Consider the following 15,148-nt stretch of genomic DNA (forward strand, 5'->3'; position numbering starts at 1 on the left):
GTGGCTAACTATAAAAATAATATACTCATATCAACTAATTTTGACTCTTGCCTTTTAGTCTGCCATTGATGAAATCTGGAGCCGGCATTATTTGTTTAATGGCACCACTAATCACTTCTTTATGGTTAAAAATAATACTCATCGAATGGTACGACGCCTAATAACACGACAAAATTTCAAGATTATCATAATGCAGATCATTAAAATAAGTTCAAACTTTTATAATGGGAGCAAATCCCTATTTCAGAAGCCCCAAAAACACAACAAAAATTCATGCACTCTTTGACTTTCGCCAGCGTATTTCAAGTTTCAACAAAAATCTAGAAAAACATTATCTCAAAACAAGGGCCATTAAACAATGCAACTAGTATTACTTAAAGCATGATAATACTTTAATGTAAGTGTATCAGATTTACAATGCAAAATAACAATGGACAGAGACATTGTGTAAGAAAAATCACTGTCAACCATCTATGTTTACATATGTAAAACAAGATTGAGGATACTGACATAACATCAGTCTGGGCAGATTATATTGAATCGATCTCATAAAGAAGAATATAATGAAACTTTAGTATTAAATAAGCAACATGTTATTCATGGGTACTTAATCAAAAAAAGAAGACAAAATGCGATAACAATTGAGAAACTTAAATTATTGTATACTACTACACTTACACTACCAAGAAGTGTCAAAAAAGGTCATCTAATATTTGTGAGAACTTGGCATTTGGTCCTGGACCGCTTGACCGGACCTAAAAAATGGAACGATACCTTCCCAAAGAATGAAGCAAGTAAAAATCGACCTTTTGAGGTGCCCGCTAATCAAGCATAGTCGGGCATTACTTTTTTAAGGAATGTGATTGGCTGGGCTTCTTCAGGGGCGACTTCGTCAAAGGGAACGTAGTTCTGCTCCTTATCATAGACGTGACATATTGTCAATATTGTCTTCATTAGACGCCAGTTCCATGTAGCCTCATTCAGGTACTGTTAGGGTGTCAAGAACAAAATGTCAATGTTGTCAATAGCTATGGAAGACAATTTTAGAGACCATAATGAAATATTTAGGGATAATTGCACTTTTGGTCCCTTGATTATTGATGAATTCTCATTTTTGTCCTTGTAATATTTGACTTAGAACATTTAACCTTCAACTAACTGAATTGTGTGTTTTTAGTCCCTTTATATAAAATAAATATGTGATTTTTAGACTATTTTTCGAACTATATTACTCTCAAAATATGGAGTAAAAGTATAAACTTAATATAATACATCGATAACTGAATGATTTAAACTTAATGATTCATTAAAGTTGTGAAAATTCACAGTTAGAGGGATCATGCACCCCCCCCCCCCCCCCCCTCCTCCCCTCCCAAACCAAAAAAAAAACTGATACCCCATTCAAAGGTCATTAAAAGAAATGAAACAGTGTTATAGAAAATGACGAGTCACGATACCTTTCCCCAATTCTGTTGGAGAGATTGATGAGCTGCCCGAAGATTATAACTTGGTATTCTGGGGGATATGTGGTGGGGAATATGAACATTGATATCATGACAAAGAACCTCAATCCTGTTGAAAAGAAACAGCATATATCAGAAAATAAAAATATGAGACCGGTAAATGAATACTTGCCTAATCTTCAGTATCTTTTTGCTTTTATTACTCCTATAATGTGTCCTTCTATAGTGTCCTTTTATTTTTTGGCTTTCTTTAATCTTTGGCTAAAAGGAAAATGCCAAGGTTGCCACTAACAATGGAATAGCCAACCTAGAATCCCAATCCACATTTTAGGTGGTTCAACATTTCTTGGGCAATGCCAAGAAGTGTGAAAGAGTTGATGGTCAGTTGGAAGAGAAGACGAAGGGCTTGGAATGTGGTTCCGCTTGCTTTGATGTGGGTAGTTTGGAGTGAGAGAAACAAGAGAGTTTTTGAAGGAATAGAGTCAAATTTTTCTCAGTTGAGGAGTAGTCTCCGCTCCCTTATTTTCTTTTGGTGTAATCAGAAAGTTCCTAGTTGTATAGAGGATTGGGTGAAGTTTGTAGAGAACCATATTTTGTAGATTCTTTATCTTTTGGTGCATACGGCTGTTTTCCTTTTGGCCATGATTATGAATGAAAATACTTTTACTTGATCAAAAAAAGAATCCCATTCCACATTCTCCATAATCACACTACCAAACTTGGTTTCAAGATCTTATATTGTCACCAGAATAAGCTCAATTAATCTCATGGATAAAAAGGCAATTAAAAGAGCTTTTTTTTTTTCTTGAAATAATGGTGGGGAGCCGGACTAGTTTTGCACACCTCGATTATCCCACTTACATGCATCATCCACTAAAGCAGATATCGGCTTACTCTTTCCACCAAGACTCATGCAGATGGGAAATTCACCTAGTTTTTGCCTCTATTGGATTCGAATTCGAATTCTTATATCTGTGATATCTTTTCAACTTCAGTGACCTAAGCCGCCCCGGTTGGGTGCGGAGTGGATCTTACTTTTGGGAAAATCTTCACCCCCCCCCCCCCCACCCCACCACTAAAATATTTAAAGTTAATTCATATAAGATTAGCCAGTAATTTCGCGGCAGGATAAGAGATCAATTACCAACTAGGATAGTCACAGTGAACTGTGCCATTCAACTGGGCCTGAGCAGCATTCCACTCATCAGAATCTTTGAAGGGTATGTGAGGTGCTGTATGATGAACCATTGTAAAAGTACTCATCTGATCATTTGAATCAAATACGAAACTATTAGTACAGATATTTTTCTAGAGCAAATCTTCAAAAATGAAGTACCAAGATACTAGTCTGTTTGCCCAAGCTTCTAAAATCAGCTTCTTTTGAAAAATGTTTTTTCCGAAAGTATTTTTCCAAAAAGTACTTTTGGTGAGCAGCAATTTGTGTTTGGCTAATCAATTTGAATAACACTTTTGAGCAACAGTCAGTGTTTGGCCAAGCTTTAAAAAGTCCTAAGTTTTTCTCAAAAGTACTTTTCGCGGGAAGCTACTTCTTTCCGCTTCTCAAAAACAACTTTTACTTCTACTCAAAAGCACTTCTTCTTCTCCTAAAAGCTTGGCCAAACAACTTTGAAAAGGAAGCACTTTTTTTAAGGGAAAAAAAGCACTTTTGGCCTTGGAGAAGCTTGGCCAAACATGCTAGTACAGGGGAGAGCAAACTGCCATTACCCAAAAATGATAACCCAACCATGGCATTAACCAGAACTTGACCCATCCAATAATCCCTGTTTTCCAGATTATCAACGGCCAGCCGATTGCCATAAAAGCAAAGACGCAACCCAAACTTATTTTCACCCTGTTAATTTCATTTGGTCTGAACTTCTTCAAATTGAAATGACAGAGCCACCTAAACCAAGATTTGAAATAGTAGATATGAATCAAGAAGTTAACAGAAGACAAGAAATTAGAAAAGCCCAAAAAAATAATAGCCTGCATACATATATATATACACACACATACATAATCAGTTTAGATGTATGCCGGTAATTAATTTCGGCCGACGGGCCAAAAATGAAAAACACCCTAGTTATTATGCATACCAATGAGCTATAGACATCCAAGGTCGAAAGGGGCCGTAACCATATACAATTGCCTTCCTTAGAGCAGGGACTGAATCGAACTCCTCCTTCCAAACAGGCTGCCAAGCTGTGTCTTCGTGCAACCTGGAATAGAGAAAAAAGTGAAAGTTCTAGTTTTGGGATAATAGCACCTTTAGTCCCTAAGTTACTGGTAGATTTTGTTTTTGGTTCTTGTGATATACGACTCAACATATTTAACCTTTAATTAATTAAAATGTGTGTGGTTGGTCCCTTCGTATATAAAATATGTTATATTTCACTATTTATACAACTATATTACTGTCAAATATGAAGCAACAATACAAACTTGACATAACACATGAGTAATTAAATGGTGGAACGGTTAATAATTATGGTATGTTTGTGAATACACACAAGCAAAGGGATCAAAAGTGCATAGTTTAACTAGTTGGAGGCTTAATGTGCTTAGTCAAGTATAACAGATACTAAAATCATAATTTACCAATAACTGAGGGACTAAAAGTGCTATTAACCCTATATTTTTTATGTAGATGAATAATGAGTATGAAGTGCCACAGTCCAATATACTAAACAATTGCAAGGGAAGTGGTATTGATAGACAAAGATTTCTTCAAGTGGCTGTTTTAGACTCTTTTAGTTACCATTACTGGTAAGAGCGGGCATACAATATTAATCTGAAAGTCGGCAACGACTTTTTGCCACTTTTAGACATGAAGAGCAAATTTGAACACCGATGAAGCTGATCTCCATTTATTTGAAGCTGTCAACCACATTTATGACTATTCTCCGACATGTGTAATTGTGTAGGATCAGTTGGGAAAAGTTTTTTGGGTCAAAAAGGTTAGAAAATAAATTTAGTGTTCCAATATTGGCAAGCTATTAAATATCTTCAGAACAGCTAAATGCAATGGAATAAGTCGCTGACATTTCACAGCCCATGCCACAAACAAAGATGTTATTAACTTGAAGAAAATAAATGGACAAGGGTAATTTGAACGAACATGTTTGTTTTCGCGTGATGCCGATCATGCTTGAACCGCCATGGCTCATAGGGATATACCAATGGCAAAAAGGCCAGAGTTCCAACAATATCTTCCAATAATTTGTTCTTTGAGAAGGATTTGTGAGCGCAATCATGTCCTATTACAAAGAACTTCACAAATAATACCAAACAAAGAAAATTGACTTTGAGTTTTATGGTTAACAAAAAGGATATAAATGAAAAAGTAAATAAGCTAAATCCAGGTTTGGAGATCAGAAGAAGACGGGCAAGAAAATCAAGAAATAGAAAGAGCAGATAGACACGAAAAAGTTGAGAATGACAAAAACGGTCCCTTATGTTTGAGGAGAGGTTCAAAATAGTCCCTTACGTATGCATCGGACAATTATGGTCCTTTAAGTTCACCAAAAGTTAACATGTCTAGTCTCCGTCAAATATTTTACCGAACTCCATCTGTTAGACTTGATGGGAACTATGAAAAAAAAGGAAATTAGCGGGAACTCACATTTAGAGTTCCAAATTTTGTAGCTTCCGCTACTTTTGATTTATTTCTAGAGTCCGACGCAGTATTTTGAGGTGTAATTTCTGCTTCTTCCTTTTTTTTTCCTTTTATCTTTGGGTGTCTAGTGCAGTTTTTTGTGTCGCATATTTTTGTTGATGAGATATTCTTGGTGTTTATGGTTAAAAATCTTTTTTCCCATTGTTTCTGTCATATCTAACGAACATAATTGTTAGATATTTGATGGAGACTAAAAGTGTAAACTGTTGGCTAACTTAAGCGACCAAATTGTTCAGTGCATACTTAAGGGAATATTTTGAACCTACCCTCAAACATAAGGGACCATTTTCTGTCACTTTCTCTGCTGCTTCAGAGATCACACGGAAAAAGAAAAACAGAACTCACCCCTGTAACTGCCGTTCCGGTCCAAGCCCAGGCCAGCGGAAGTAGATACCATGGAGCTTTCGCAATCATGAAGAGCCCCAGAGTGTATGAAGTTACTGATATCAAAACTGACTTCAATGCCTTTCCGTCGTCAATCTCGAATACCTAACACGGCAAACATATTCTAAAATGAAAATTGCACCATGGATAACGACTTACTTAACAATGAAAACGAAATGTTATTTCTGCTTTGGCCACTATACGTGTCCATTTGGTCCCTTCATACATTTGATCGGTCAGTCAAAAATAAGTACATTCGCTAGCTAAATATACACTATTATGTATCAATAACATATATTTTATGTATATATACATTGATATAAAAAAATATACATTTGTTGGCTATTATTTTGGTGGGCCGCTATTTGCGTCACTTTTCTCTTTTAACAAAGGAGACTGACTTGAAGATATTTCATCAAAAGGGACTGGATACTCATTTTGTATTTTTTGACATAAGCAGTACGTCTCATTCGAAAGAAGTGTGAGCACCTAATTTACAAATGTCAATCACCAGATTCTAAAGGAAATAAGCGGAACATTTAGTACGCGTTTGACCATAGATTCCAAATATTTTCACTTTATTTGAAATTTATGAAGTTGGAATTAAGATAGAGTAGTGTTTGGTTATACTTTTGCAAAGGAGAGAAGAGAGCACTATATTTGGAATTTATGAAGATGGAGTTGGAAAACAGGTTTGAAACACTTCTCCAAATTTGAAATCCAACTCCGAGTTCGATTTGAAACTTTTATTAACAAACACTGATTTTGAAAAGGAAAAAAAGGGAAAAATTATTCCGGAAAAAAGTGTAATTCCCATGGCCAAACGGCTCCTTAGATTTTTCAAAATCCATGTCAGAGGAAATAATAGTACCTTCTTTGGGAGTGTCTCAGTAATATCTCTCATTGTAACGTTATCAGGTAGTGGTTCTCCAATTTGTCTAAAACCATATGTTTCACTTAACCGTTTCCTATCCTCTGCACTGTCTAATGGAGAAGTTGCTATCGGAACTGCAACAGCTTGTATGACATTTCTCTTTCTTGAGGAAATTAAGCCGCATTTCTGTTTCGAGCTTATCTGAGGTAGACTTTCCCACTTTAAACAATATGATCCTGTTCATATGCGCAAACATAAAATTGTCAGACACAATGCAAAATCCGTCCAAGGCTTCAATACTTTCAAGCACAGAGATCAAATAGATTCAGCAATTGACATGGTTTTCAGCTCAGTTACTAAAGTTGGCCTAAAACCGTGCAATGCATGGTAATATTAATATTCATATCTTAAAGGTTTAATACCTTGACAACCCCTTAAACGAGCTATGGCTTGTTCCAATTGAGCACCTAACACATGATAAAGTGATCCTATTAGACATTCTAGGTTCAAATTTTGAAAAAAACTTTTGCGTGTGTTCTCAAGCGTCTATTAGGTGTTAAATTAACCACATAAAATATGACATCTCCTTTAATTATAAACATCAGCCTCAATTGAAACAGGCCTGAGTTTTTATGGCTTATTGAGGTTAATGTGTATAATAAAAAGATATGATATATTTTAAGTGGTTAACTTATCTACATAATGGGCACCTGAGAACAAACGCAACAAAAAAATCCAAAAAATTTGAACCGAAAGTCTCTAATAGGAATTCTTTATTGTGTGTCCAGGTGCAATTACCATTCAAAGAAGCTACATTTAGGTGTTCCATTATCAAAAAAAAAAAAAAAAAAAACACATAAACAATTAACCCAACAACAATGCAGATGAAAATTAACTCAGTTCAAGCAACAATGCAACTCACAGGAAAATACTAACAATTTTTTACATACATACCTGAAGAAGCAAGTTGGTTAATTCTAGTACTATGAATTGGTCTTCTCCTAGAAACCTATACATTAAAAACAACAATAACAAAAAAAACATAAGCTTGCAACTAAAAACTCACCATTACAAGAATAATGCAATTGAAAAAAAAAAAAAAAAACTGAATAAAAAATGGGATTTTACCAAGAATAGGAAACCAGAGTCTGCAACACTACAAGCCATTAATAGAGCAAATTTGGAGAACAAGAACTCACAAAAATCAAATCTTTGGCCCTTTTTTCCTTACCCTTTACCTTTTTAACCAATAAAAACTGATTCTTTAAAATAAAAATTGGTTTTTTATTGAAGATAAAGGGTGAAGGGATGAGAAAGGACCAAGAATTTTATTTGTGTTGTTGTTGTATTAGGCTCAGGCCTTAGTGGGGTTCAAAATTTCACATGGGGTTATTTATAGCACTTTGAATTTGAGGTATACACCACATCAAATTGGACATGGCCGATAGCTACTTGGACTAAGTGTGGATAGAAATTGTTGTGGGATTTTGCGGCTACACTTAGTAGTCAATTTGTAATTTGTCAATTTCTTTGGTTCATTAGAGTTCACTAAAATTTCAAATATTGTAGGCTTTTTAATGTAGTAGTAGCACTAGTCCTAAAGCCTGGTTGGATTGGTTTATTTTAGGTGTTTTTAAGAACAAAATAGTTTTTAAGCACTTTTATAGTGTTTGGCTAAAAGTTAAAAAAAATGTTTTTAAACACTTGTTTTTAAGTTAAAATGACAAAAATAAGCTAAAAGTAAGTTAGAATTCCTAACTTATGGCTTTTGGATAAGCCCATCCAAACAGGCTCTTCTCCTAGGCCACTAGCAGAAATTTGGGTAATTTACAAGAATGGCCTTTGAGACGAGTGGTTTTGAGTTTTTAACCCTGTTTGTCCGATGACAAAACTTCAATTTTACTAGTAATATTTCATAATCAATTACAAGTTCGTCGTGTGATAAAGTATTCATAAGGAATGTGTAGGAGCTTTTTCAAGAGAAATATAGTTGTAACTCAGAAGTCGGAAAAAGATAAGAAAGTGAAGATTAATTTTTCAAACGCCACAAAAACACCTTGAATATTGTAGAAAAACGACATATAGATCTAAGAATATTATTAAAAGAATACACAAATCCAAGTATTAATTACTTGAACCCATATAAACACAACTAACACTCTTAAAATATGATAGAAAGAAAGGATTAGAGCAGGTATAAAATGAAACTAGTGAACTCATGTAGAAACAAATTATTTTAGCATTCCAATAATGGACATAATCCAGGGATGAGGGAAATTAAACTCATACAAAAATTAACTACCAATAATTGTTCAGAAAAGGTTTAAGTGTAGAAGTTTGGCACATTTTCCCAACTCTCTTTACCATTCATCCTAAAAATCAAACTTAGGTAAGAAAGATCCGCTATCCTATATTAGGTCCCAAGCTCTTAAAAAATTATTAAAATACCCTCTAGTTAGGGCTTTTTTAAAAATCAAGTGCTTGAAGCTTATTTTAGTTTTGGACCTTTTCCCATTTTAAATATCCATAGAAGCATATTATGGGTCTTAAATGAACACACAACGAGCTAAAGTAATGAGCCGATGGTTATATATTCCTCGAGTTTTATGTGCTTATTTGACGTGATTTTATGTGAAACTAGAGATATTATGTGTGAATGTTTCTAAATTGACTCGTTTTATACGTAGGCGAAGACGAATCCTATTTGAAAGCAAGAAGAATGGAATTACGGAAGAAACAAGTGGGCTCTTGGAAGAAAAAATAGTGCATGACCGTGCACCTTGAAGTCCCACCGTGCAACAGAGGTAGAGGAGCAATAGTCATTGGACGCTCTACACGGTCATTGCGCGTTTGAGGCTTCAGCTGCGCGACTGTGCAACAGCTTATCAAGGAATATTAAATTAAGGTCAATTCGGGAATTTGTTTGACTTACCTCCATGCTATATAAGGTCCTGACTCGTTCAATTAGGGTATCTTGGATGCTTGGATCAACTTTCGGGAAAAAGAACACACGGAGATGACGAGCAATAGAAGCATTCAATCAGTTTCAATTCAATATGAGAGTTTGATTAGACAAATTGGTAGTGATGTCTTTTAGCTTGTTAATTCTAATAATGATGTATTTTTCCTCCTTCGTGGATTAATTTTTATTGTGGGAACTTGATGATAATTTAATTTAGTCTTTAGTTTCTTGGTTTAATACCTATTGTGTATGCTTGATGGTATATTCCTTGGGATCAACTTCAATCAAAAGACTAGTAAGCGACAAAGAAAGGGAGGCGTACATAATTTTTCAAACGCCAAGAAGTTGAAACGCCAAGAGTCACAAGTAGAAGTAAGATAAAATACCACGCATACTTTCATAGTACTCTGGCAAAAATTCTTTAGACATTTTTTTTTGTTAAACTGAAAAAATTATTTAACCAAATAGGCCAATATGTACAACTAGCTCATGAAACTGAGACCTAGATCCTTACAAGTAGAGCCACGTAATAGCAATGCCAACATTAACAATTATAACAACTTGTGTAAAACAAACATCAGCCAACTAATAAAACAACTAAAACCATTTAGTTACAATTAGGAAACCTATTCAGAGTATCTATAACTGTTTTCCATTTTTTCTTCCTTTGGTAAGCTCTATGTAACTGCAAGACAATATCCTTGATTCTAAATCTGGGGGCTTTGCTTTGTTGTTGAAATCTGCGAGAATTTCTCTCACTCCAAATGTAATATATAGATGCTGCAAATAGAAAGCCTATAATGTTCTCGCTACATTTTTACTGTTTAACAGGTCATAAATCGAAAGAAATGAAAGACCATCATAATGGAGATCCATCCCACTATTCTATAGTATCTTAAAATAAATTAAAGGAAATTCTCTTCCCTTTCCGTTCACTTTTACACTGAATACTCATAAATTAGAGAAATTCATAACTATCTTCCACAGACAATTCTTTCTAATGTTCCACTCGTTTAAAAATACTCATACAGACAAAGAAAATGAAAAACACTCATATGAATGGTGCTAATTCTTATGTTCTTTTTAGTTTCGTTTGTTTCGAGAGCCTCCCTTTTTTTGTCGCTTACTAGTCTTTTGAAAGCTGTCATCCTAAATTTTCGCTGTCATCCTAAATTTTCTTTCTGTATGCCGGGGAAAGTACCTCACCTCACATTTCGAAATTTATTAGTATATAAAATTTCTTCAGGTCTCTATAAAACAAAATGAAAAGCCCGGGTGGAAGCACAAATAAAAGGAGACAGAAAATGTAGAAAAGTACCTTATTTATTATAAATGTTTCTTGCAGATTGAGCACTATTAAAAAGAAGTAGTTCTTTAATATAAATGTACAGTTAGAAACAATTACTACTAATTATTGTCTTGAATTCGTAAAGGCATAATCATTTTGGGACAAACTTTTTTTTTTTTAAACTATATTTATTTTGAAACGGATGGAGTACTAATTTAGCATGGATTTACGTAGGATAAATTCAAATTCGTCGGATCAATAAATCTCAAATTCAGGATGTCTCAAGAAAAACAAAAAGAATAAAGAATCAGGATTCATGGATGAAACATTTATCATGTGCAATGTAGCACATTTATAATGTTTTAAGATTTTGATCATTCTATTGGACCCCTAAAAAAGTTTTCCTCCACCTAACTAGGAAGTGCAATGGTAGGCATGGTCGGTGCCACTGTGCTATAAACGGCTCCCTTCTAGAAATGTTAATTATATTTAATTACACAAATCTGAAGATCTTTTCTTTAATTTGGTTTACAAATGAAGAGACGCAATTTGAAGAAATGACGTCAAATCTTTGTGTACTAACCCTCAATTTAATTATTTAAGATGTTGAAGTGTATCCCATGTCAATTAAACAATTATTTAGTCGATTTTGATAGTTCGAAATGAGGAATGTCTAAATAATTATTTAGTCAATTTTGATTGTCCCTTCCATCCTAAGCTACCCTTATATAAGCTAAAGTTAGACTTTTCCACCCTAAGATACGAGTGATATGACGTGTCTATCGCACCTATGTGGTATGTGCTACAACACTCTGATCAAGGTTGACAGATGTGACCCGAGTTGGTAGGAGTGGAAGCCAGTTGTATGAACCCTCCAATTACTCTGAGCATCCGGTCACATGAGCTAACTCCGGGTGCACTTTTCACCCAATACAATGTATATAAATGATTAATACATTTGCATACATAGTTTTTAAAAGACTCAATATTTTATGGTAACATCAAGAAAAATGGCTTCAAAGGACGGAAAAAATTGGTCCCTAGATATCTAATTTTGGTCCTAAAGGTCGGTAGCAACCAGAATTATGCTTAGTGGTATCACTAAGTTGCGTTTAATTAGTTAGCGATGCTACTAATGAATACATTATTATATGTGCATCAATGAAAGTATTTTCAATGATTTCTCTTTATTGGCACTTTTCGTAATTAGTAACTAAAAAAATTTCCTTGTTGAAGTCAACCTCTAGCTAGTAAACTGTTAACATTGGAACTTTGCGTGAAGCAAGAAAAAGTTTATTTTTCCTTGAATAGATAATATAGGAAGAATGGTAACTTTTTGTACATTTCCTCGTGTAACAAGTCTTTAAATTTTATATTCAAAGGAGAGATAAAGTAATTAATAAAGTCCAATGAAAATAACAATAGGATCAACGTTTGAATTTCAATCAAAATAAAAAATCGATCTTTTAGATGATTTTTTTCATACACTAAGTCTTGATGGATAAAATTATTCATTACCTTACTGCCGAGAGGTAACAAGTACACGGTCAAATAACTGAGTGTGTACGAGCTGGCCGACACACCACTTAATTATCTATAGAGTAAGAAAATATATCGTGACAATATATATATTTAACTATTACTATTAACTATTGATTGATCATGGTCAAGTGATGAAAGTAAATATGCAAACACATGTTATATATCTATAAATTTGATATAATTATCCGGTACTAGTAAGTTTTACCCCTCTAATCTATCTCAACAGTGCACAGTTAGTTAGGCTAATATATTGCAATTAAGGAGAACACAATTCAATGCCTCGAAGCACATGGATCTGATGGACACAATTATTCGTGTAAAATATTTCCCTTAATGTTGAAAAGTTAATCTGATTTACAATTTGTGGTGCACTTTTAGTATAAATATGATTAAGACCATTTTCACCTTATTAATCATGAACAGATGATAGGACTATCATGTAGTGACTAATTATGATTTCCTTAAACAAAGTCAACTAAAATTACTTAATTAATGCTCGAAAAAGATAAATAACATCTGATGCAGAATTGAACATACATTAAATCCTCATAAATCCTAATTAATACTAGTTAAAAAAAAAAAAAACTCGTAGTGCTCTATTATTGTACCAAAAAAGGTTTGTGCTTTATTATTTCATCATATTGTTATATCATTGTGTCAACTAGTCATGTACCTCGGTGCACTAGACTGGTGATGTTGCCACTTCAATACCAAATTTTAAAATAGTCTATGGTAGGTGTAGCTCAATGACCACCCACGTGTCCATCACTTGTTTTTCTTAATCTTATTACATGAGGAAAATGAATAGAAGCTTATGTGATGATAAAATATAAGGGGATTTAGAATTTGAAATATATATATTATTGTATTAATTAATTTATAAATTGCTTCTAAATCAAAAAATAATTATTGTGCGTAAAAAGTTTTTATCGAGATTACTAGAGTGCAAACATTGTCCACCACCGTCCAAAAGAAATTTTCACATAAACAAATTTGCTTTACTCCCCATTAATTGACTTGTCACATCAATTTACACCCAAAAAAAAACTACAATTAGTGACTGATCGCCAATAGCAAATTATATTTGCTTAATTGCTTTTACTCGTAAGACATCTTTGGTTAGAGTCTCGTTGTCATGACCAGTGTTTTAAAAGGCGGGGGCGTAAGGCGAGGCGTTTTATGTCTGCCTCAGCGAGGCGTAAGCCCCGAGGCACGAGGCGTAAGCCTCATGGGACTTTAATTTTTAGTATTTTATAAAATGATATAATTATAATAATTACTTTTAAATTGGTTAAATAACGTAAAAATTTGAAGAAAACAATAAATAAGTGATATATATATATATATATATATATATATATATATATATATATATATATACACACACATATACATACTCCACCCCCACAAAAAAACTAATTAGAACAATCTATTATACGTACTTACAAGTATAAGTGACTGCTCGTTACTTTTTTGAGATAGTAGAAGACAAGATAAATAATTGGAAAAGAACATATATTAGGCATTCTAGCAATAAAAAAAGGTCTTGACTTTTAAATTTAATGTTTCAGTTCCTTTTTAAAATATTTGAGTAATTACATGTTGACTTTTGAAAATTTGGGCATTATACTAAGGACTTATTTAACAAATTTCGTTTTAGTTTGAAGAAGTTTTCTGGACTTACGCCCCAACAAAAAAAAAACTCGCCCCAAACGCCTAGGCTTACGCCCCAACAAAAAAAAAACTCGCCCCAAACGCCTGGGCGTACGCCCCAAATTGCTGGGCGTACGCCTTTGGGGACTTGCGCCCCGACCCATCGCCCCGAGGCATTTTTGGTACGCCCCGCCCCGGGGCTCGCCCCGAGGCTCGCCTCAAAAACGCCTTTTAAAACACTGGTCATGACGTGAGACCATTAGATTGCGTTATTCGTTTATTTTACTATTCTTCCCTAAAAGTAGGCAGTAAAAATCATTGGCATGTTCCAGTTGACGTTGACGTGTTATAATTAAAGAAATTGACATATTTTATGTTATTAATTTATTTTCATAATGAATACTTAAAAATACATGCAAAATAATAACACTTTAATATGTATTTAGATATTTAATTAAAACATATCATAATTCAAATTTCTATCGATGGATTCCGTCTTTCTCCCCTTTTTTACATTACTTATGAAGGAACGCAAAATCTAGTACTCTAATAATTCTAAAACCAACTTGTAAAATGGCTTGTCGGCCATTAATATTTTCAATGGCCTTGGTATATTCCATCTGAGGACAACTTCCCATATGAATACATAACCGGACGATGTGATAAATTAGATATAATTTCTCCGTCCTTGATCAGAAGTCTTGTTCCAATCTCTTGAATAAGAAAATCCTAATAGAAATTGCTACTACATCTTTTTTTAATAAACATTAAATAACTATAATTTGAATTAAGCAAGACTCCAAAGCTAATATTCCCTCGGTCTCAAATTATTTGCCTTGCAAATAATTGTCTCAAACTATTTATCGTTTTAGAAGTTTAAGACAAAATTAATTATTATTTTTCCATTGTACCTTTAGTAGGATTTTCCGTGAAGACTACAAACTCTTTTACTATGGGGAGTTTAGCTAATATCATTAATGAATATGAAACATAAATATTAGAGTAAACATTTAACGGAAAGAGATTATAACTTAGACATAAATAAGCGTAAAATAATAATAAAAAAAGCTCTCCTAATTAATATTTTTTAAGAGACAGATAAATTAAAAAAAGTGATAGATAATTTAAGACATGAAATACCAATAATCAAGTGCAAAACTTAAAGAAAAGACTTCCAATATGGATATAATTATGCTAAAAATAGAGTAATTTCCTATTAAATGACAACTTCCAATATAGATATATCTTGAAGTGGAGATAACATTAACACGTTTCCTTTTCCAAAGTCCACGTTTGCTACTTTCTA

General features: G+C 33.6%; 1 protein-coding gene across 2 annotated transcripts; it reads right to left on the reverse strand.

Moving 5' to 3' along the window:
• Positions 1 to 503: 503 nt before the first annotated feature.
• LOC132602974 (omega-6 fatty acid desaturase, chloroplastic) lies at positions 504 to 7,769 on the reverse strand. 2 transcript variants are annotated; one of them, XM_060315803.1, is made up of 11 exons: positions 7,526 to 7,769; positions 7,352 to 7,406; positions 6,820 to 6,864; positions 6,395 to 6,633; positions 5,485 to 5,628; positions 4,582 to 4,733; positions 3,560 to 3,682; positions 3,189 to 3,366; positions 2,608 to 2,726; positions 1,458 to 1,572; positions 504 to 987 (listed from the first exon to the last, which is right to left on the reverse strand). In XM_060315803.1, the coding sequence occupies exons 1-11, from the start codon at positions 7,562 to 7,564 to the stop codon at positions 826 to 828; spliced, it is 1,371 nt and encodes a 456-aa protein (XP_060171786.1). In that variant the 5' UTR covers positions 7,565 to 7,769; the 3' UTR covers positions 504 to 825. The 2 variants fall into 2 exon arrangements, with proteins under 2 accessions (XP_060171786.1, XP_060171787.1); XM_060315804.1 differs by lacking the exon at positions 6,820 to 6,864 and having other exon boundaries at positions 7,526 to 7,766.
• Between the last annotated feature and the right edge of the window lie 7,379 nt (positions 7,770 to 15,148).

The sequence above is a fragment of the Lycium barbarum genome, chromosome 7 (assembly GCF_019175385.1).
Source record: "Lycium barbarum isolate Lr01 chromosome 7, ASM1917538v2, whole genome shotgun sequence".
NCBI classification, from domain to species: Eukaryota; Viridiplantae; Streptophyta; class Magnoliopsida; order Solanales; family Solanaceae; genus Lycium; species Lycium barbarum.

Excerpts from the sequence above, each read along its gene's own strand:
- LOC132602974 (XM_060315803.1), bottom strand. The coding sequence starts at position 7,564 with ATGGCTTGTAGTGTTGCAGACTCTGGTTTCCTATTCTTG. Across the intron at positions 6,634-6,819 it reads TCGTTTAAGGGGTTGTCAAG|GATCATATTGTTTAAAGTGG; the intron begins GTATTAAACCTT and ends GCATATGAACAG. Across the intron at positions 988-1,457 it reads TCCAACAGAATTGGGGAAAG|TACCTGAATGAGGCTACATG; the intron begins GTATCGTGACTC and ends ACACCCTAACAG.